This window comes from Brassica oleracea, chromosome C6 (genome assembly GCF_000695525.1).
Source record: "Brassica oleracea var. oleracea cultivar TO1000 chromosome C6, BOL, whole genome shotgun sequence".
Taxonomy (NCBI): domain Eukaryota; kingdom Viridiplantae; phylum Streptophyta; class Magnoliopsida; order Brassicales; family Brassicaceae; genus Brassica; species Brassica oleracea.
In genome coordinates, this window is record NC_027753.1 from 21,267,412 (window position 1) to 21,290,064 (window position 22,653).

The 22,653-nt window shown below is 36.0% G+C and overlaps 2 protein-coding genes across 2 annotated transcripts; one reads left to right on the top strand and one right to left on the bottom strand.

The window, feature by feature from the left end:
- Positions 1-1,236: 1,236 nt before the first annotated feature.
- LOC106297711 (dehydration-responsive element-binding protein 2F-like) lies at positions 1,237-16,619 on the top strand. Its single transcript, XM_013733902.1, has 2 exons — positions 1,237-1,413; positions 15,849-16,619. Exons 1-2 carry the CDS (start codon positions 1,237-1,239, stop codon positions 16,617-16,619), a joined length of 948 nt encoding a protein of 315 aa, XP_013589356.1.
- A 567-nt stretch (positions 16,620-17,186) lies between these two features.
- On the bottom strand, positions 17,187-19,046 carry LOC106296482 (adenylosuccinate synthetase, chloroplastic-like). The gene is made up of 3 exons (XM_013732618.1): positions 18,655-19,046; positions 17,583-18,587; positions 17,187-17,499 (listed from the first exon to the last, which is right to left on the bottom strand). Exons 1-3 carry the CDS (start codon positions 18,949-18,951, stop codon positions 17,329-17,331), a joined length of 1,473 nt encoding a protein of 490 aa, XP_013588072.1. The 5' UTR covers positions 18,952-19,046; the 3' UTR covers positions 17,187-17,328.
- Positions 19,047-22,653: the final 3,607 nt, after the last annotated feature.

Here is a 22,653-nt window from a genome sequence, read left to right on the forward strand (position 1 = left end):
GTTTGAACCTACATTATCACTGGGAAGAAAATACTGAACGGCCGAGAGCCAAACTACACTTTGGTACACCGGAAGTCTGCTGCTTGATAAGTGGCTTCAAGGATGATTTATATGTACCATCGTATAATACCACCAGTGCAACACATATAGAGAGCTCCATTGCTAGAGTTTACGGTGTATAGGCTTGTTGTCATCTCTCTTTCAGATGCTCTATGGTGCCTCCAAACTTCAGATTTCACTTCTATCTTGTTCCATATCGAGTAAACCAGAAACAGTTTCGTTTCCAAATATGTTTCGATCATATAAGTTAAAAATTAGTTATCTTTAGATTTACCTTAATTTTTTACTATTATTAATTATCAAAATCAATAGAATTCACTTTTTATACATTCCAAATCATTAAACATTTAACTTTAAAATATTACTAATTTGTTTTTATAAATAGTTGAAATATTTAATAATCAAATTTTATATATTTAAGTTTACTACAGGAAAAAGGAAAAACATTTTGTTATTCGGGAAATTTTTCATTTTCACACCAGAAATGTTTTTATAATTTCAGATGAGATGTAGGTAGTTTAAATTCATGTTGTCCATGTTTTTCTGATGAATATTAATGAAATTTAATGTCACATTTTATGAAAATTTGAATTGTTTTTCTCAAAAAAAGTCAAAATTTAAGATCTTGATAACTGATGAATAAAAAAAAATATAATGCATAAAGTGAGTGTATAAAGAGATTTTCCAAAAAATATATTACGCTTGTGTTTCTATTTGTTTTCTAAATTCAATAAAAATCATATATATTTTGATAAACAACTTTGTCATGTATAAGAATCTGATGTTCAATTTAATTTGATATATCTTTCTAAATCTATCTCTATCTTAGCATATTATCGTCCAATTTAGGAATTGACTGTGTTTATGTTTTTTTCATGACTGTATTTGTGTTTTAGAGATAACTGAGGAAACAAAATATATAACATGCTTACCATTAATATAAACTGAATTATGTGAATTTTGTTAAACCTAAATCGATAATATTTTATAAATCATATTATAATAAGGATTAGTTGATTTAGATATATATTCTACGATTCAGATATTTTTATTTCTAGTTGAAATAGGTTTAAATCTTGTATATATTTATACAACTCTGTATAATTTATTAAAACGCGACAATACAACCCAATAATATTCCTAACTCTACAAGATCCATACCAAGCAGATACAATTATGGCGGGTGCAGTGGCGAGTTTATTCAAGAGGATGGGTTTCTGGGGTGTTGTGAATGTAGTCTCGATAGGTTCATTACCAGTCCTAGCTTATCTATGCGGGCAGCAGGAAAAACAACTTGCTTGGCTCGATGAACAAGAGAAACGTGTGATTGCGAGCATGATAGCTAGAGGAATTGTCAGAGAGCGTTGAGGGTTGCAGATTTTCCACAAATATGTGTTTTTTTGAAAAAATTAAATATGTTAGTTCTCCATGTCTCCGTCTATTATGTTTCCATTAAATTAAATAACTCTTTTCGTTGCATAATAAGTTTTTAAAAGATTATCCCCCATCAACTTCTATGATTTATCTGTTCGGCAAGTATGATACGTACCAAAGTTTTGGCATACCAAAGGTGACAACAAACACAGCGAATATCATTCGACGATTGCATGGCTTCTATTTTCTTTGTCTGTACTGGATGAAACAATTTTATTTGGATTGCATCACTTAAAATTACCAAAGCATGGCGGATGTAACCAAAAAATAATTATTGGATGTATTAGTCTGAGCAAGAATGTATCTATCTCGTTTTACAAAAAAAAAGAAAGAATGTATCTATCTATCTATCAACACCTGTTAATTTGGACATGTTATGGCAAGAATGTATCTATCTATCTATCAACATCTATCAACACCCTTAGCTGAACCGAACATAGGTTGACAAAAGTAGCAATGGTAAAATTAGTAAGAAAAAGAGACAAGCGCATGATAGGCAACTATCATGAGTTACAGATTTGACATCTTAATCATACTAGCATTTGGCATAAGAACCTGAACTATATCATTCTTGGCGATCATTCGCCTATTACGGAAAAAAATTCATGCACTAATTATAGTTCATGCTCCTTCATTAGAAACAATCTCATGAAGCAGAGAATGTTGTCTTCTTCCATCAATAATACTCCTGTCTTAGCTCCTTTAGCAACCGACCTTAGACAACACTTGACCTTTGAAATCATCCGATCATCTTCTTCACTCATTTTATATCAATCTCCTTCACTAAGCTTCCCTGATCATCTTTATCCTCCAAGATTCCCGCCACATCAGTCAGCAGAATCAGTTTCTGATAAAGACAAAAATAAGAGATTTGATTTTCAAATGTTAACTTCATAACTATTCTTTTGGACGTTGTATTCTGAGTTATATGTTTGTGTGAATATATGAGTGATTTGTATTTATGGTATGCATAATAGAAAATTTAGGTTTAAATTATTATATTGTAATGTTGATGTAAGCATTTTTTTGCGATGTTTGAATTTTGTCATATTGGTACTTAACCATTTTTTCTGGAAATAAATATGTTAGTTCTCCATGTCTCCGTCTATTGTTTCCATTGAATTAAATAACTCTTTTCGTTGCATAATAAGTTTTTAAAAGATGATCCCCCATCAATTTCTATGATTTATCTGTTTGGCAAGTATGATACGTACCAAAGTTTTTGCTACCAAAGGTAACAACAAACATAGCGAAATATCATTCGACGATTGCATGGCTTCTGTGTTCTTTGTTTGTTCTGGACGAAACAATTTTATTTGGATTGCATCACTTAAAATTACCAAAGCATGGTGGATCTAACCAAAAAAATAATTATTGGATGTATTAGTATGAGTAAGAATGTTTATATCTATCTATCTATCTACACCTGTTAATTTGGACATGTTATGGCAAGAAAGATCAAGCGCCACCCTTAGCTGAACCGAACATAGATTGACAAAAGTAGCAACGTTAAAAGTAGTAAGCAAAAGAGATAAGAGCATGATAGGCAACTTTCATGAGTTACAGATTTGACATCTTAATCATACTAGCATTTGGCACAAGAACCTGAACTATATCTTTCTTGATGATCATTCACCTATTACAGCAAAAATTTCTTCCAGTAATCATAGTTCATGCTCCTTCATTAGAAAATAATCTCATGAAGCAGAGAATGTTGTCTTCTTCCATCAGTAATGCTTGCTGTCTAACTTCTTTAGCAACATACCTTAGACAACACTTAACCTTTGGAATCTTCTGATCATCTTCTTCAGTCCTTTTATATCAATCTCCTTCACCAAACTTCCGTGATCATCTTTATCCTCCAAGATTCCCGCCACATCAGTCAGCAGAATCAGTTTCTGATAAAGAAAAAAGTAGACACTTGCCACTCAATTAGGTTACTTTTCTGTCGGTGCAGTTTCTAAAGAATAACATGAGTGCCTAGATTGTTTGGGCACTAGATTATTCTCGGCCATGTACCGTTTTATCTTCATTGTAACATTTTGATTTCTAGTATAAGTTGCCAGGTTTAAAAGAATTTATTTGGCTACTTACATCACCAAAATTGACTTACCTTTTCTGTCACACATCTGTTTAAAACTCCAAGATTACGCGTGCTTGGGCTGAAGTAGTGAAAGGATAGATGACCTATCGGGAAGTGATTCGCGATACCGTGCGAGTGAGGATAAAACACGAGGAAAGATCACGCAGTGATTGCAGGGTCAGTAGACAAGACTATAAAAATTAATGGACCGCCTGTCATATGTGATGGGGCCCATGGGTCGAGTGAGCAGACGTGGGTGGCCCATTAGCCATGGATGTCAGAGCGTTATAAGTGGTATCAAATCTGGTTAACCATCTCGGTTCTAACCCAAAAAACGTCATGAGACCTGTCATGGTGCGCAACAGGGTCGTTGCGCTTTGTGATTGGGGGTGAATTGTAACATCTCAATTTCTGGTATATGTTGAAAGGTTTAAGAGAAGTTATTTGGCTACATATGTCACCAAAGTTGACTTACATTTTTCGTCACGCATCTGTTTAGAATTCCAGGGTTAAACGTGCTTGGGCTGGAGTAGTGAAAGGATGGGTGACCTATCGGAAATTGATTCGCGATACCGTGCGAATGAAGACAAAACACATGGAAATGTCATACGGTGATTGCAGGTTCAGTAGACAAGACTCTAGAGCCTTAAAAAAATTAACGCACTACCCGTCAGATGGGATGGGGCCCACGACCCGAGTGAGCGGGCGTGAATGGCTCAGTAGCCGTGGATGGTCGGGGCGTTATATCCACACTTCTACCTTCATCTGATCTAGTGAAACTTGCACTGAGATTTATTGAACAAAGATCCGAAAAGGTACCAGAAGATAAAATCATAAGAACAATGTTATGAAGTGTCGTTTTCGTTCCACATGAAACTACCTGGTTTTCATGGTGGGCCAATATGGGGTTGAGCTTCGGTCCAAGTGGTTTACATGGGTCGTAACAGATGATCGGTCCACCCCCTAACATTAGTCGGAAGGTATTCTAAACTCGGTCAGACAGTGTGGTACGCTTTTGGGCTAGTCCACTTTGTAGCACTAAGCGTGTTCCTCCCGGGACCGACCGGATCAGGCAATAGGGCTTATAAAAAAAAGTGTTGTTTTCGTTCCACATGAAACTAGTCACATTATACTCGTGATATTGTATATGTAGGAGAAGTTTGCTCGTGCAAAACTGATGGCATCACTCAGTCATGGCGAGTGAAGACTTGATACTGTCATACTGAATTCATATCAGAAGGATTGCTCGAAGCAAGATCAGTTTTGTCCAAAGCATTCTTGTCAGATCCTTCTCAAGATGTACGTGAAGTCTGTGATAAGCTATTGGCATGGCCCTTGTAATGTCTTTTTCTTTATAAAGATCAGATTCCATATATTATTTTATAGGGAAATTGGGCAACATGACCACCAACAATTTTATAATTAGGTAAGTAGCTAAAAAACGTTTGACCAAGATATTTAACGTAAAATATATGCCAAACTACCCTTAAAGACAACCGGTTAACTTCTTATTCTTTCTCTTTTCTTCTTTATTCTCTTCTCCAATTAACATTTACATAAATTTATTATTTTGTTTTATTCTCGTCATCAATTTATCTCTGTTAATTTTTTCTTCCAGTTGTGTAAATATTATAAATATATATTATTGTTTATATCTAGGTTTGAGTTTAGTGATTGGGATTTAGGGTTTAGTATTATAGGTTGGAGTAATGTTTAATATTAATGGTTGTGGGTGGGTTATAATCTTATACTACTTCGGTCATATAGAATAGAACACTCGGTGAATATGTGTTTGATCAATAAACGTAAGAATATTATAAATATATATTATTGTTTTTATTTGGGTTTAGGGATGGGCATAATAACCGATACCCGAACCCGAACCCGACCCGAAGTAAGTGGTTCGGTTAGTGCCAAATACCCGATCGGTTTTCATCCTATCCCTTTCCGGTTAACCAAACCCGATCGGTTATTATCCGATACCCGAACCTATCCGAACTTAACCAAAACCTTACCATTTATGATTTATTCCCTTTCCCAAAATTGTGTCGTGCAATATACCCAAGCATTATACAAATCGTTTAGTGTTCCCGAAAATTATGTTTCCTAGATTCTTCTTAAGTGGTGAAGATTTAATCTCATAAATTAACAAACTGGAAACCTTAAATACTCATCTTTTTTTTTTCTTACTCGGCGACGTCAACAAACCGAACAAAAGTAATTGTCAATTTTTTTTTCAATTTCTCTTTTGTTTTGATTTTGCGTGTATGATGATTAGAAGTTTGATTATGTTTGTATGATGCGTAAAAGTTCATCGATTTTGTTTGACGTTTGGTTGTAAAGTTTATTACAAGTAGAGGAATGAAACTTGGTTTACTTGTTTGTGTTCAGTAGAGGTTTGGTTTGATTTACTTGTTTGTTCTCCTGTTTGTATAATGTTTCAGGAATGGTTTCAATACAGGTCAAAACATGTTTTTCAAAAAAAAATATTGTTTGAAGTTCGGATATCGGATATACCCGAAAATATCGGAACCCAAAGTGAAAAAACACGAACCCGATCTGAAATGTCAAAATACCCGAACGGTTCTATACTCTTATATCGAAATATCCGGATATCCGAAATACCCGACCCGAACCCGAACGGGTACCCGAACGCCCACCCCTATTTGGGTTTGTGTTTAGTGATTGAGATTTAGGGTCTAGTATTTATGGATTGAGATAATGTATAGTATTAGGGGTTGTGTGCAGGTCATAATCATGTACTACTTCGCCCATATGGAATAGAGCATTCAGTGCATATGTGTGATCAATAAACGTGTGACACACATGTGGATGGCTTCTCCTTCTTTTATGTCTATTCATATAGTATAGTATAATATAATATTACAAATTTTATATATTATTTTCAAAATTTTATTTTTTGTATAAATATTATAAATATATATTATTATAGTTTATATTTTGTTTGGATTTAGTGATTGAGATTAAGGGTTTAGTATATATGGGTTGGGATAATGTTTAGTATTAAGTGTTGTAGGTAGAGCTATAATCTTATACTATTTCAGCCATATGGAACATTTATTCTCCATATGTATGTGGTCAATAAACGTGTGTTGTGAATGATTTTTCCTTCTTTCGTATTATACATATTAACTGGAAATTTATTAAAAAGGAGATAAAACTGGCTAGAAAGTGACGTAAATGTCTGACATTACATTATATCGAAAACAATACTACTTACCTAATTTATATTCTATATATGGCTATTATACAAATAAACCTTATTTTATATTATTTTTCTCACCCTTTTTGTGTCACGTGATGAAGAAAAAGTTTTTTTTTGAAACTTACAAAGAAGAAGTTTGTACGTAGATACAGTGAAACCTCCATAAATTAATAATGTTGAGACTACACCAAAACTATAATTTTTTTATTAATTTATAGAGATATTAATTTATCGATATACTAATTGAACCAAAAACTCAATTTGGGACTATAAAATTATATTATTTTATAGAAATTTTTAGTGTATATTAATTTATAAAGTATTAATTTAAAAGATTATACAATGGGCCCTAATATGTTTTTGTAGGGATTCTAGAAGGGAATGTGCACCCTATGACCATAAAAAAAAAACACAAACCTACTATCTAACCAAAAACACCCTCTCTTCCATTATTTCTTGTCCTATCTCTATAACTTTTTACTAAAAATATTACTCTTTTTTTTTGTTATTCGGCAAATAAGCCCATTCTAGAAACTATATAAAATGCATAGCCGAGTAATTTACTTTGTCACTACTCTGAGGCTCGTTAACCAAATTACATACTAATTATGGGGAACTGTATCAATAATGGATGCCCAAACCGATTCAAACATAGAACAATCTGATAGTACTTTCTCGTGGAAACTAGCTTGAAAACTTAAAAAAAAATGAACTTAGATTTGTTATTTATTTAATAGCATACAAGTTGTTACATGCAGTGCAGGCAGTACCGGCCCTGTACGGAAGCAGAGGAAGCACGTGCTTTCGGTCGCCATGTTATTAAGAAATTTATCGATCACATAAGTATGTATTTTATGCTTTGGTCTAGTGGTATCGCTGTCACTACCCCCTTTTTTTTCCTCTGAATATTTAATATTAAGGGTCAAAGCCCATCCGAAAACATTACAATAAAAAGCCCAAACATCCGGCCCAACTAGAAAAAACCACATATGGGCCTAAAGTCCAAACTCCACAGCCCAAAATCTGGAAACCCTAGTCTCCCCAAGCTAACTGACGTCAACGGCGTCGCACACTACCAGATCGAGACTGTGCGACCTTCACCGCTCGAGAACCTTCATCGGAGAGCATCCATCGATCTAACACATCGAGATCTCGACCGAAACCCAAGCCAAACGGTTCACCACACACCAACACAGATCTATGATATCACTCGAACAAATAAACACCTACAATCAATCCATCACCTCCGACATCTATGCAGCGGTTTCAGATGATAGATCAAGAGGCAGAGAGGCTTTGAAGTGCAGACTCATAGATCGAGAAGAAAAGGAATAAAAACCGGGAGCCAAAGAAACAAAACCGGAGAAGGCGATACTAGAGGAGCTACCACCCCCCTCCCCCGGGACACACAAGCCGGCGACAGCGGTACTGACAAAGCCACCGCCTCCCGGAAACAAAAGCCGACGATAGCAGAGCTGTGGAAGCCCCTACCTCTCGGAAACAAAGTCGGCGGCGATGGAACTGTCAAAGCCTCCACCTCCCGGAACCGGAGAACCACCAAAATTACAAACAAAACTAAAACGAGAGAAGAGGAAGGCTTAAACAGAAAACAGACCGGACCGACGGTGGCTGTGGAAGCACACTCCGCCGGCTGGCGATACTTTTCTCGTCTGAGATCTAGAAAGAAATCAGAGCTTTTGGAAGTCGGGCTTGCTGTCACTACCCCTTGAATGAATTATTTCTTTTGGCCTTTTATTTACTATTTGCTTGTAGCCTCCAAATGCGTAGGAGTCTGAGTGCAGGACTAAAATCGAATGTGCACTAAACTAAACTAGTTAAATATTAATGTATTAACTTTTTAAGAAATTAAGATCAAATAATGTAAAACCTTTTATTTTTAAAATTTGGTGTTTTGCTTATGTTTGTTATTTTTTATTTAAATATTTAAAACTATGGCTCTAAATGGTGATCAGTGGAATGGGTGGAAATAGTGAATTCCTTATTATTTCTTACAATTTACACCATTTAAAGAATATTTGTTCCTATGATTCCTTAACATTCAAAGAATAATAGTCTACAATAATTCCTTATCAAATTAGGAAAGGAATAATTTTTCTTCTTATTTTATTACTTTCATTCTTTTCCTTCTTATTCTCCATATTCTTTTAGTGGTTACTAGTTAGAACTTATATTTACGTTGACACGTTTAATATTTCCATATTTTATAAACAACATGCTTTAAAAGTTTCCATTTACAAAAAAAAAGTTACATCTATATGAACACATTCAATAGATACGTACAATTAAAGAAATTGTTTTCGGATTGGGTTAACACAATGAAACTGAACTACAACTAAAAATACCAAATTTCATAGACTAACTACCGGTGCTTAGATGTGATCGTAAGAGGGAATGAGCATGGGATAAGGATATAGGGAGCGCACTACAAGAAAACAGCAAGGATACTGAGAGAAAAAATCGTCGGAATTTCGTCGGAATAACGTTATTCCGACGACATACCGACGAAACAAGTCCTCGGAAATAATTCCTCGGAATTTCTTCTTTCCTTCTTTCCTCGGAAATCCCTCGGAATTTTTCGACAGAATTTATGTAGTTCATCGGGACAACTCTCCATCCAGCTCTGGTTCGGGTTCGAGTGGTACACACAGGGTAAGAAAGAGGTCCAAGAGACCCAATGATGCGGAACATCTGGAGCAGGAGACGAGGAGTAGGAGCTATCACCGGCTATTTTATTTTCTTTTCTATTCTAACGTTTTATGGTCTTATTTTCTGTTAATTTTGAACTGAGTTTTTTTTTGGGTTTCTTAATTATGAGTTTGTATTTCTTTTACATGGTTTCTTCGTTTTATTTGGTTGTGTTCTGAGTAGTTTTTAATTCGTATTCAGCTTTGCCTTGCTAGATAAACCAAATAACTATTATTCGAGGAAAGAGGTTATATCAAGTGTTCCTCGGAATTTCCTCGGTATTTCTTTAAAAAAAATAAAAAAAATCAATGATATTCTGTTTCCGAGTCATCATCACTAGATGAATCTGAATCTGGATCTTGGTGAAACTCTCCAATTACTGGTTCATCCTCTACGTGAACGACGGCTTCCTCTCCAAAGTCGGTTAAATCGACTACAAGGCCAACTCCAGCTAAATTTTCTGCTGCACTACAGTTGCCGGATGTGCTTGGTTGTAGTGGGTCTTCCAGCTCAGAACTTCCCTGAACTCGGCCTCTCGGGTTGAGTCTTGTAACAGTAACCCATGGATCATCTCTGTTCCTTACCCGGGGGTACTTGATATAACAAACCTGTAACATTTAGAAAAATTATAAATTAATACACATGATGATGAATCATTCTGAATAATTAACATTTAATTACCTGATCGGCCTGGGAAGCAAGAATGAAAGGATCATAATATTGCAGCTTTCGCCTCGAATTTACTGATGTAACACCAAATGCATCTGTTCTCACACCTCGATCTGGGGTGTTGTCGTGCCAATCACAATAGAAAACAGTACAGCGCAATCCAACCATGCCCAAATACTTGATTTCCAAAATCTCATGTATGTGTCCGTAGTATACATCATCTCCTGATGCAGAACAAACGCCATCATCATAAGTCGTACTCGAACGTCTCCTCTTCTGAGTTGTGAATGCATATCCTCGAGTACAAAATCTCGGATATGACTTCACAACAAAGTTTGGTCCAACGACCATCTCACGTATCCAATCGTCAAATGTTTCACCTCTGGCCAAACCAGCAGACACCTATTAATAGCACATATATATATATGTTATATCAATAAATGTGAATTAGTATAAATATGTGATAAAATATATTTTAATTTGTTTAAAGCACTCACATAAGTAAACATCCATCCAGTAAATTCTCTCTGCTTCATTTCTTCTAGTTCGTCCTCTGTGGCGTATCTATACTCGAACCGCTTTTCTGCCATGAAAATCCTGTATATGATGACAATAATGTAATTAATTAAGATTTAAATTTCAACTTGTTAAAATAAAAATTTGTAAGCTCATTTATTTACCTCTCATATTGAAGAACGTCTTCGCAGTTGGTGAGCAAATATGTTTGCAAATTACTGCGCTCCTGCTCAGTAAGTCGACGGTCCTTTGGTTTTCCGCTAAGTCGTCCAACGTCTGTGAAAATGTCTGGAACCGTAACATGATATGTTGCCCGTTCGCCTCTATCATCATGCCGAGCAGGTCTTCTGTTTTTGGTCTGAACTTCTGCTGGAAAGTAGTACTCGGCAAAGTTTGAAGTTTCTTCATTGATCATCTGTGCGACTATAGAACCTTCCACCCTACTTAAATTTTTCACCATCTTCTTCAAATGGAACATATACCGCTCATACAGATACATCCATCTATACTGCACAGGACCACCAAGTTCCAATTCTCTTGCCAGGTGAATAACAAGATGCTCCATAACATCAAAAAATGAGGGAGGAAATATCTTCTCAAGGTTGCACTGAATCACGGCTATGTTAGTCTTCAAATTTTCAATACCTTCAAGAGTCACTGATCTCGTGCATAAATCGCGGAAGAAACCACTTATCCCTGCAATTGCTTCATGAACATTTTGTGGTAATAGTTCCTTGAAGGCGAACGGAAGGAGGCGCTGCATCATTACATGGCAATCGTGGTTTTTCAAGCCAGTAAACTTTCCTTCCTTTCTGTCGATACAGTTACGCAAATTTGATGCGTAACCGTCTGGAAATTCCACATCGTTTGAAATCCAATCAAAGAACGCATCTTTTCCCTCTGCATCAAGTCGGTATATGGGAAAAGGAGCCCTACCATTTTCATCAACATGAAGTTCTGAACGAGCACATATATCGACTAAATCCAGTCTTGACTTCAAATTATCCTTTGTTTTACCTTGAACATTAAGGATCGTGTTCATGAGATTGTCAAAAAAGTTCTTCTCAATATGCATGACATCTAAATTATGCCTTAGCAGATGATCCTCCCAGTATGGCAGATCCCAGAAAATACTTTTTTTGTGCCAGTTATGTAGTTCTCCAACAGCATCTACCGGAAAACGCTCATGTCCACCGACTTCTGGCGTCCTTTCTGCACCAAAATCTCTTAGTTGTATCTTCAAATCTTTCCCACAAATTTCCGGAGGTGGACTGTCAAACACCCTCTTGTTCTTCGTAAACAAATTCCTACTCCTACGATATGGATGATCAGGTGGTAGGAATCTCCTGTGACAGTCAAACCAACACGTTTTCCTTCCGTGTTTTAGTTGGAAAGCATCAGTGTTATCTTGACAATATGGACATGATATCCTTCCATGCGTTGTCCATCCAGACAACATATCATATGCTGGAAAATCACTTATTGTCCACATTAGTACTGTCCGCATTTGAAAGTTTTCTTTACACGAAACATCGTATGTTTCAGCACCTTGAGCCCATAGTTGTTGCAACTCATATATTAGTGGCTGAAGAAACACATCAAGTGATCTCTTAGGATGCTCTGGTCCGGGAACGAGAATCGAGAGAAACAAAAACTCTCGTCGCAAGCACAAGTTTGGGGGGAGGTTGTATGGTGTAAGAATGACGGGCCATAGAGAATATTGTCTTCCACTCTTGCCAAACGGACTGAAACCATCAGTACATAATCCAAGGTAGACATTTCTTCTTTCATACGCAAAGTCGGGATACTTTGATTGGAAATGCTTCCACGCTTTTGCATCTGAAGGATGTCTGATCTCACCATCTGTTGAGTGCTCCGCATGCCATCTCATTGGTTGCGCTGTGCGTTCAGACAGATACAACCTCTGCAACCTTTCCGTCAAAGGTAAATACCACATCCTTTTATATGGCACTGGAACTCTTCCACTCGTATCTTTATAATGAGGCTTTCCACAAAATTTGCATGTAACCCGCTGTTCATCCGCCCTCCAATAAATCATGCAGTTGTCGCTGCATACATCTATTACCTGATATGATAAACCAAGACCAGCTACGAGTTTCTGAACCTCGTAGTATGAACCAGGAGCTACATTATCCTCGGGTAGAATACCTTTTACAAAATCAGCAATCGCATCCACACAGTCTTCAGCCAAATTATAATCTGTTTTAATGCTCATCAATCTTGTAGCAGATGATAAAGCTGAATGAACATCTCTGCAACCTTCGTATAATGGTTGCTTTCCAGCATCCAACATATCATAAAATCTCCTAGCTTCTGCATTGGGTAAATCTTCCCCTCTAAAATGATCATTTACCATCTGCTCAGTACCTACACCATAATCTACATCCGTTCTAATTGGTTCTTCTAATCTAACCGCTGGCTGAGGTTCGCTAGTACTACCATGTTCATAATCAGTTTCCCCATGATGATACCAAATTTTGTAACTTCGTGTAAACCCACTCAAATATAGATGAGTCCAAACATCCCACTCTTTAATAACCTTTCTATTTTTACAATTAGAGCAAGGACATCTTAACATACCTGTTTTTGCTTTCGGTTGTCGGTGAACTAACCCCATGAATTCGGTTATACCTCGTTGGTATTCTTCCGTAAGCAATCTCGTGTTCGGATCCAAATGAGGTCGATCGATCCAAGAACGAAAATAATTTGAAGAAGACATATTTTTTATGAATCAAATTCGTGTGTAAATAGAGTAAGAGGGAGGATGAAGATATGGAGTGAATGAAGAGGAAGAGGAGTGCTTGTATTTATAGTTTAAATCCTGCCGACAGACCGAGGAAATTCCGACGGAATTCCGACGCTAACGGCTAGTTCGTCGGAATTTCCTCGGAATTTTGTAAAATCCCCCAACGGCTCTCCAACGGCTATAATATTTCCTCGGAATTCATCGGTTTTTTCCGAGGAACACATTTTTCCTCGGAATTTCCTCGGAATATTCCGACGGATTGATATTTCCTCGGAATTCCGTCGGTATATTCCGAGGAAATTTCGAGGAAACCCAATTTTGTGTTTCCTCGGAATTTCCTCGGAAATTCCTCAGGATATTCCGAGGATTTCATTTTCCGTCGGAATGTCCGTCATAATACCGCTGTTTTCTTGTAGTGGCGGCGCTTAAATCTGAAGAACCTATAAAAACACTTAGGAGTACATTCTCACGATCGAACACGTAAGTCTTGTGTGTGTGTGTGGCTCGTGACTTTGCCTCTCTTTTCTTACGTCCTTCCAAGTCTCCTCCTAAAGAAGACAGCCAAAAGGAGAAGAAAATGACAAAACCAAAAGCTTTAAGAATTTTTTAGATCTAGAGACACTTTCTCACATTCAAATTACACTACAAGACACTTATCACTTGAGACACACTTTCTTTTGTCAAAAAGACTCTTATGGCCCTAAACTAAAGAAAACCTCTCTTCTCTTCTTATTTTATTTATTATTTTTCTTATTCTATTTTATGTTAATATTTACTTTTATCTCAAGTTCTAAAGTATATTAAACAAAAATAATTATCATAATAAACTATATATAAAATTCTCTATCTTTTAAGATCAATTTTCATATTTATATATTATATATATTAATGTGTAAACAAAACTAAATGTGGACGTGGACACCAAAGCGTGGATAACAGAATTATAAATAAGATGTGTACATTGACATCTTAACAGAATTATAAACTAGTTGTGGACATGGACAATATTCATTCGATTCCATTTATTATCTCGGGATCTAAATTCAACTCTAATCAAATTTACATCCACCAACATCATGACAAAGCGCAAATTCATTAGATCGGAAATCTCTGATATGCAAGATATATTACTCTCCGACAGAAGATAAACGATTCTTCGATTTTTCTCTCCGCTCATACTCACAATGTCACATTTTTTTCATCTTGATTGAACTTTAATTGCAGATAATTTATCAATTGGGTTGAAGAAGCCAAGTGCTTGTGTTGGAGATAACAGAGAGTCCGTGTTAGTGTTTTATGGTATAATTTTAGTAACATGAGTCTATGTCCACATATTGTTGTATAGTTTTATGGAATCAAAACATAGAGTTTGTCCATGTTATCTACTATAAACACATTAACATCACATGTCCACACATTACTCATCATTTATCCACACATCACCTGTCCACAAATCACCCAACCACGCATCACTCGTCCACAAATCACCCATCCACAAGTGTCGTTTTCATTAAAGGCAAAATTATCCACAGTCTGTCGCTGGCCCACAACAAAGTGTGTTACATGTCAGAAGTGTCTTTACGTGTAATAGAAAGTCAAAAAGTGTCCCTCGGTGTAATCAACTCCGTACTAGAGCAAACTGAATCCAAATTTGGTATGAAATCTCGAGGAAAAAATAATTAAAATTCAATACTTTGAAGAAAATAAATCAAAGGCCAATTACCCATATAAAGCTTCTTTTCTCTGAAGTGTGAATGAATTATATAGAAACATTTTTCGGAAATTTAAATCACCACATAATAATAATTTTTAAAATCAGATTCTAGATAATTATTTTAAAGGTGCCATGCTTTTATATAAAACAAAATTAAGCCCGCATAAATCAAATTAAATCAAACATAACGCAATTTGAAAAATATAATTTTATAGGAACGTTGATTTAAATTTATTGTAACGGGATTCAAACCAAAAAAGATTTCGTGCAGTTCTTTTTAGTTTTCATTTGTTTATAATTTGATCAGCATTCTTTCTTTTGTCAAAGTCAGTGTATTATTAATGTGACTGAACTACATGTATTATTTTTACTAAAATACAAATATATATTAGAATGTAAAGCAACCAAGGTTTATTGTATAAGCGTAATGTAAATTAGAGAATGTGAAGTTGATATCATTTGGTTAAATACAAGACTCGTTTCCGACAAAAACACAAAAGGCAACGAGTCTTCTGAAAACTAACAGAAAGCAACGGTCACATGAGCGGGTGAAAAAAACACAATTCTCTTAGAAGTAAATAGAACCGTGACACTATTTAAACACTCTAACTCTTTCTAAATTTCTCATCATTATCACACCCCTCTATTCTTCCTTTCTTCTAACACTCTCTAGAGATCATCCTCAATGAAACAATGGAAGAAAGGTCCTGCTCGTGGCAAAGGGGGTCCACAAAACGCACTTTGTAGGTACCGTGGAGTAAGGCAAAGGACGTGGGGTAAATGGGTGGCTGAGATCAGAGAGCCCAAGAAGAGGACAAGACTCTGGCTCGGCTCTTTCGCTACTTCTGAAGAAGCAGCCATGGCTTATGACGAAGCCGCGCTGAAACTATATGGTCATGACGCTTATCTCAACTTACCTCATCTTCAGCAACGGAAACAAGGGCCTCCTGTGAACAATACACAGAGGTTTAAATGGGTACCTTCAAAGAAGTTTATCTCTATGTTTCCTTCTCGTGGTGGTATGCTTAACGTGAATGCTCAGGCTAGTCTTCACATTATCCAGCAAAGAAAAAACGGACTTCTATCTCAATCCTTTTCTTGTAGCTCTTCCTCTACCGAATCGAAAACTACTACTACTAACTATCTTGATGAAAATACAAGCAAGGGGGCAGCAGACAAGATGTTGGATGATGATCAGAAGAAACCAGAGATGGACCTGAATGAGTTTCTTCAGCAGATGGGAATCTTGAAGGATAATAGTCAAGCAGAAGTAAGCCAAGTAGCAGAGTGTGATTCCACTCCTCTCTGGAAGGAGCAAGAAGAAACTGGAAGTGAAGCCTCAACTATGCATTTCGACTCCAGCAATTTGGAAAGCTATGGTGATTTAGAGTATGATCTAGGCTTCCCTTCCATCTGGAACTTCTGTGGAATTTTAGATGAGTGAAAAGCTACTTGATGTATCTCAGATTCAGAAGCACTCGCGTGGTTTAAGATTAGTCTAATGTTTTTGAGTGTAACATGGTTGGAAAGTGATATGCTCTCAGTTCAGTCTGTGCAGCAATAAAAATGTGTCAGTGTACTTCTGACGATGAACGAGTTGTTCATTTTTTTTTGTCAATCCTTCAACTCAAGAGTTGGTAAAAACTAGTGAATGTCACATTCCTACAAGAATGTTATATGTTTTGTGCAAGTAACCATGCAAAAAGCTTACCTACCATGGTGGCATGAACAGACTAACCTGTAAAACAAGACGTGCCATCATATAGACAACAACAAAAACAGAATAACATAAAGACACATCACATGATCCATTAGCACCTTACAAAAAGCTCACCTGCATGCACTGATCTAAATCTGAACAAAACATAAGAGGGATATAGACCCGTAAACGTAGAAACTGTCCTTTTCGTTGCAGCCTGACGTCTTTTAAACTAGGTCTAAACAATATCTACAGATCTTTACATGATGAGAAATAGAGTAAGATCAAAACATAAAAGATGTAAACTTCAAGAATTCAGCAAACTCACTGCTTAACGCACGAGTTTCATCTTTATTCCAATACAAGAAACAATGCAACAGATACAAAGCGAGTAATAACTTGATGCTCCATCAAGTTTGTAGGTCTGAGGAAAAAAAAAAGCCTAACCTAACAATCATTTATATATAAGGGCATCACGACCAGGCCCCATACCAATGTAATGAATGGGCACACCTACTAGTTCTTCAATCCTCTCAACATATTGCTGTGCAGCCTTTGGAAGATCAGCGTAGTTTCTGATTGAGGATATGTCAGACTTCCATCCAGGCAAGACTTCATATTCAACCTACACACATGTAATGTTTACAATCAACTTAATGACAAAGAGAAGTTGCACTACCCACTTAAATGTTAGAGAAGAACACTTACTTGCAGTTCTTCAAGAAGACGAAGATCACCAGGGAAAGAGTCAACACGGGTGCCATCACTCTTCTTATAAGCCACACCAAGCTGGATTTCATCCAGGTCGGAGAGTACATCAAGCTTAGTGAGATTAAGTGACGCAAAACCATTGATCTGGCAAGAGAATCTCAATGCAACAAGGTCAAGCCAGCCACACCGGCGAGGACGACCAGTGGTAGTCCCAAACTCCTGTCCAGCCAACCTTAGAAGATCACCACCTGGCCCCAAATTTTCCGTAGGGAACGGACCTGAACCAACTCTTGAAGTGTATGCTTTTACAACTCCAATTAGATCACCAACGGCTCTCGGAGCAATACCAAGACCTGTACAGATCCCACCAGCTGATGGACTAGAGGAAGTAACAAAAGGGTATGTACCAAAGTCAATGTCCAACATTGTAGCCTGACCACCTTCAACCAAAACCTTCTTCTTCTGCGAAATCGCATCATTCATAAAATGCACAGTGTCGGTTATGTAAGGCTCCAACCTCTCAGCATACCTCTTGTACACTTCAACTTCTTCCCTAAGCATCTCCGGAGTATACTTAAACCCTGAAAACCTCGCAGCTGCATCCGCTAGCAAAACGTCAAGCTTCTGAGGCAAAGTATCCATGTGCCTGAGATCACCAACTCTAATCCCATTCCTTATCACTTTACTAGAGTAGCAAGGACCAATCCCTCTCTTAGTCGTCCCAATGAAGGACTTAGCAAGCTCAGACTCTCTAAGCCCATCGACTTCTTGATGGAAGTCAAACAAGAGATGAGCACGGTCGGAGACCAAGATCCTTCCTTTACAAGAGACACCATTAGACTCCAAACCATCAATCTCCTTGAAGAGACCTGGTAAATGAACCACAACTCCGTTGCCAATCACACAAGTTGTATCCTCGTTGAGTATACCTGAAGGCACAAGGTGAAGAGCAAACTTCTTCCCTTCAGAGTTGTATATCGTGTGTCCAGCGTTAGCTCCACCCTATGGTTCAATCAAAAAGACTTAACCTTTAACGATGCTAATGCCTTGAGGTTAACTTTTTTTTTACCTGACAGCGAGCGACGATGTCGAAGTGTTGTGCTAATATGTCAACGAGCTTGCCTTTGCCTTCGTCTCCCCACTGGCAACCGAGGACGCCTGAAACTTGACTCAGTGATTCGATTCGTTTGAGTGACTTAGTGGCGGCTGAGTCAGTGGTGACACTTAGTGACGCTGAGATGGTGCGACGCTTAGGAGAGCAGGGGATGAAGGTACGGGGGTGGTGGGGCGGTGGATAGCGGTGGTGACGTGGAGCTCCGACGGCGAATCGTGGCTTGGAGTCTAGAGAGGGAGAGGAGAGAGACATTTTTGGAGAGAGAGAGAAGGAAAGTCTTTAGGGTTCACCGGCACGCTTGAGTACTGTGTCAAGACAAGACCTGTTTCAAACTGAGCTCAGGTGAAGCTACAATGACTGTTTTGTCCTTTACTTGAAAGATGTTCTGAAGAGATATATCGAACCGGGTATGCTTTTTTGGTCGAACCGGGTATTACAAAATTTGGTTTCACATCTGGTACGATTGTTTCTCGACAAACACAAAAGCATTAAACCGAAATCTAACTGAACAATTTCATAATTTCTACTTCGAGTCATCAACTGAACGAAAGTATGGTATGAGTTTTATCTCGTTAAACCGATAGTATAACCAGTTTAAAGTTTTAAAACACAAGAACCCAATTGCTAACATGTTACCCCTTCGAATAATTGATGTTGAATTTGTGAGGTTTGGTGTGTGATCTTTGCGCTTGCCAGCTTATAGAATACCCAAATAATAACAAAAAAAATTGACTCTGACAAATATATTTATTTAGTCAACTCCAAAAATGCAAATATATTTTAAAACTTCTCTTAGCAAATACAAATATTTTAAACCAAATATGGAAGATTTTATTACTATAAATTAAATGGAGGGATGACAATTGAGACTTTCCTTGAGAAAAGAGTTCTATAAATACAATACGGATGACTAGAAAAACAATAGAACAGAACATTTTTCTTCTTAGTACAACTAATACTAAAAGTCTAAAACTATACATAATTGCAGTACCGGCTTTGGGTATAAGCCAAGGAAGCATTGGCTTTCGGTCTTTTTTTAATATATATTCCCTTTGTTTTATTATATAAGTAGTTTTGGGTAAAAGCACGGAGATTAAGAAAATTATTATGTTTTTAAAAATGATTTTATAATAAATAGGTTAGATATAATTTAACCAATAAAAAACAAGTCTATTTAATTTGATTAGTCACACTGTATTCAATAAATGTAAAAATTACCTAGAAATACGAAAATTAGTTACATTTTGAAACAAAAACATTTCCCTAAAACTACTTACAATATGAAACGGAAAGAGTAATATTTTGGCTTTCAATTTTACAAAGTCTCCAGTAGGATAGTTAGTTTGAGACTGTAATTTGTATGTCTTGAGATTAGATGTTCGCAGTTGACCAACCACATTCTCCACATTTTGCTATGTAATAGGTCCTAATAATTTTTTCTGCTTCCAGCCCATAAGTATTACGGGCAGGGCCTTCATAATGGGTGTCACTAGAATCTTTCTAAGTCTCTCTCTTCTAATACTAGCAATTTCGGTGTCTTACTCCAATGTTTCGGCCGTTTTGGGTATGTTTTCCGCAGTGTCGCTCCTGAGATATTCAGAGTCCCATATGAACTACAAAAATGAGGACTTTAACGCTAAGTAAAAACTATCGATAAAAAAACTCAAGTTTACAATAAAAAATGACAATATCCTCAAGACTAATAAAAATGATCAGTTTTTAAATATAGATTTGTTTTACATTTTTTCATGCAAAATCATCCATCAAATTTTCATAATCAAAGTTTTTGATCATATTTTTTTCAATCGATAACATAACCAAACTATTTAATTTTTTTTGTGCGACATAGTTGACCGTAAGTAAGATTTTATCAACCTCAACTTTGAGAAACTTCTTTCGGTTGAGGCAAATGAAACCGGTATTGTAAACATCACTTTCTTAACTTTTATTATAATCTGGTATTATTCGATTCAATTTGATCATAAGATTGAAGAACCCGTCAGACATGAACTACAGGATGTTTTAGAGATACAAAATTTAGGCGGTATGGAATCTTATTTGGGAATCTCTCAAAATTTGGGAGGACCAAAAATATAGGTTTTTGGTTTTGTTTAAGATCGCTTGAATAATAGAGCTATCCGGTATGCGGTCGTTGTGTTCAGATTGTGTATACACACAAACAAATTACAAGATAGATTGTGTTCATGATTACTAATAGATTATACCAATGTTTCGATATATATATATCAATTGTTCCGTCTTTTATTTTCAAACTATTTCATCAAATATTATTTTGCATTTACAGGACATCTGATCGATGACAATAGACTAATAAAAATAAGTGAAAACAAAGAAATATAAAATCAAAAGTTAAGAAAAAATTAGCAAAATATAAGAAAATAATAAGTTATATTCAGTTTGATTGTTGTATTTATTTATATTATAATTATTACCAGCCAAAATTAAAACAAAAAGAGATTTCAAGATTAAATAATAAATAATTTAACGTACATAATTTATACACATGAAGGTTACAGACAGTTTTTACAGCTTAAAAATCTCAACCAAACAATTATTTGCCTCAACCGAAACTGTCTGTAACTATATGAATTATGTACAGACAGTTTTTACAGCTTAAAAATCTCAACCAAACAAATACAAATATGAAAAGAGGCTATACATAAAAAATACTAAATGATGAAAAAGAAACAAAAACAAATATACTCCCCACTCGTCGTCTGTGTACAATCTTTAGTTTCCAAGGGACGAATGCGTATAACTAAATCCAGGTCCTCCGTAAAAGGAATGAACTCCCCACTTGCCGTCTGTGTCCAAATAATTGACATCATAATATTTACTGTCCACATTTGTCTTTAAACTTTGAACCGGTTGGAAGTTGTTGCTACCCACAATTTCAAGATTCCGAAAATAACAAGCTTTTCCGAAACCTTCCGCAGGGAAGTGGCCTGAGCCCATTTCCGTCTCCCTGTCTGTGCCAAAACTATGAGAGTCTACTATCTCACCTACCCATTGCACATTTTCTGTATATTCTAGATTTGTGAAAAGCTCCCCTGGCCAATATCCTACTATCAAGTTTTCTGGTCCTAAACTTAACCACCAGTTTCCTTGTTTTTGATCCTATAATTTTTTTTTATGTTGTTAATTGTAACATACTAATAAAATGAATGTATATCATATTTTAGATATATAGTACATACATATTGAAATCTTACCTTCCATACGTGGACGGTTATTTCATATTGTTTATCTCCAAAGACAGAAACATGACTAATGGCACCTCCCATAACAATACTTCTACTCGTTTGAACAAACCCCGGACATCTGAGGTTATAGCATCCTGTTGTATGGTATGCGTTACCCTATAAAATATTTAGAAATATTGTTATTAACATGAAAAAATCATAAAACCATGTTATTATAAGAGTTGAATCTAAGGTTCACCAGAATTTCAAAACCCTCGAATCCCTTTTTGTCATTTTTTTTTGTTTCAGCGTAATTGTGATAAACGCAAAGGCCTTCCAGTAAGAATCAGTAAGGTATATCTCCTTTTTGCGTTATGTATACTCCATTTAAATATTACCTTCAGTATATTATTTTTCCTATCAATATTTCATTCAAGTATTAGTGCATTTTTGTATAAAAAGAGTATATATATATATCAATTGTCGTTCACTCCTTTGTCTTCAACTTATTTCATTAAATATTATTCTGTATTTACATGACATGCTGATAACAATCAAAAATAAAATAAGTAAAAACAAAGAAATACATAACCAAAAGCTAAAAAAAACAAGCAAAATATATAAGAAAAATATAAGCAAAATAATAAGTTATATTCAGTTTGCTTGTTTTATTTATTTAATATTCTTATTATTACTTAGCCAATATTGTAATAACAAAAGATTTTAAGATTAAATATAAAACAATTTAGTA

Coding starts and splice junctions, on each gene's coding strand:
- LOC106297711 (XM_013733902.1), top strand. CDS start 1,237: ATGGCGGGTGCAGTGGCGAGTTTATTCAAGAGGATGGGTTTCTGGGGT. Junction 1,414..15,848: donor GCATGATAGCTAGAGGAATT/GTCAGAGAGCGT, acceptor AACACTCTCTAG/AGATCATCCTCAATGAAACA.
- LOC106296482 (XM_013732618.1), bottom strand. CDS start 18,951: ATGTCTCTCTCCTCTCCCTCTCTAGACTCCAAGCCACGATTCGCCGTC. Junction 18,588..18,654: donor ACATCGTCGCTCGCTGTCAG/GTAAAAAAAAAG, acceptor ATTGAACCATAG/GGTGGAGCTAACGCTGGACA. Junction 17,500..17,582: donor GTCTTCTTGAAGAACTGCAA/GTAAGTGTTCTT, acceptor ACATGTGTGTAG/GTTGAATATGAAGTCTTGCC.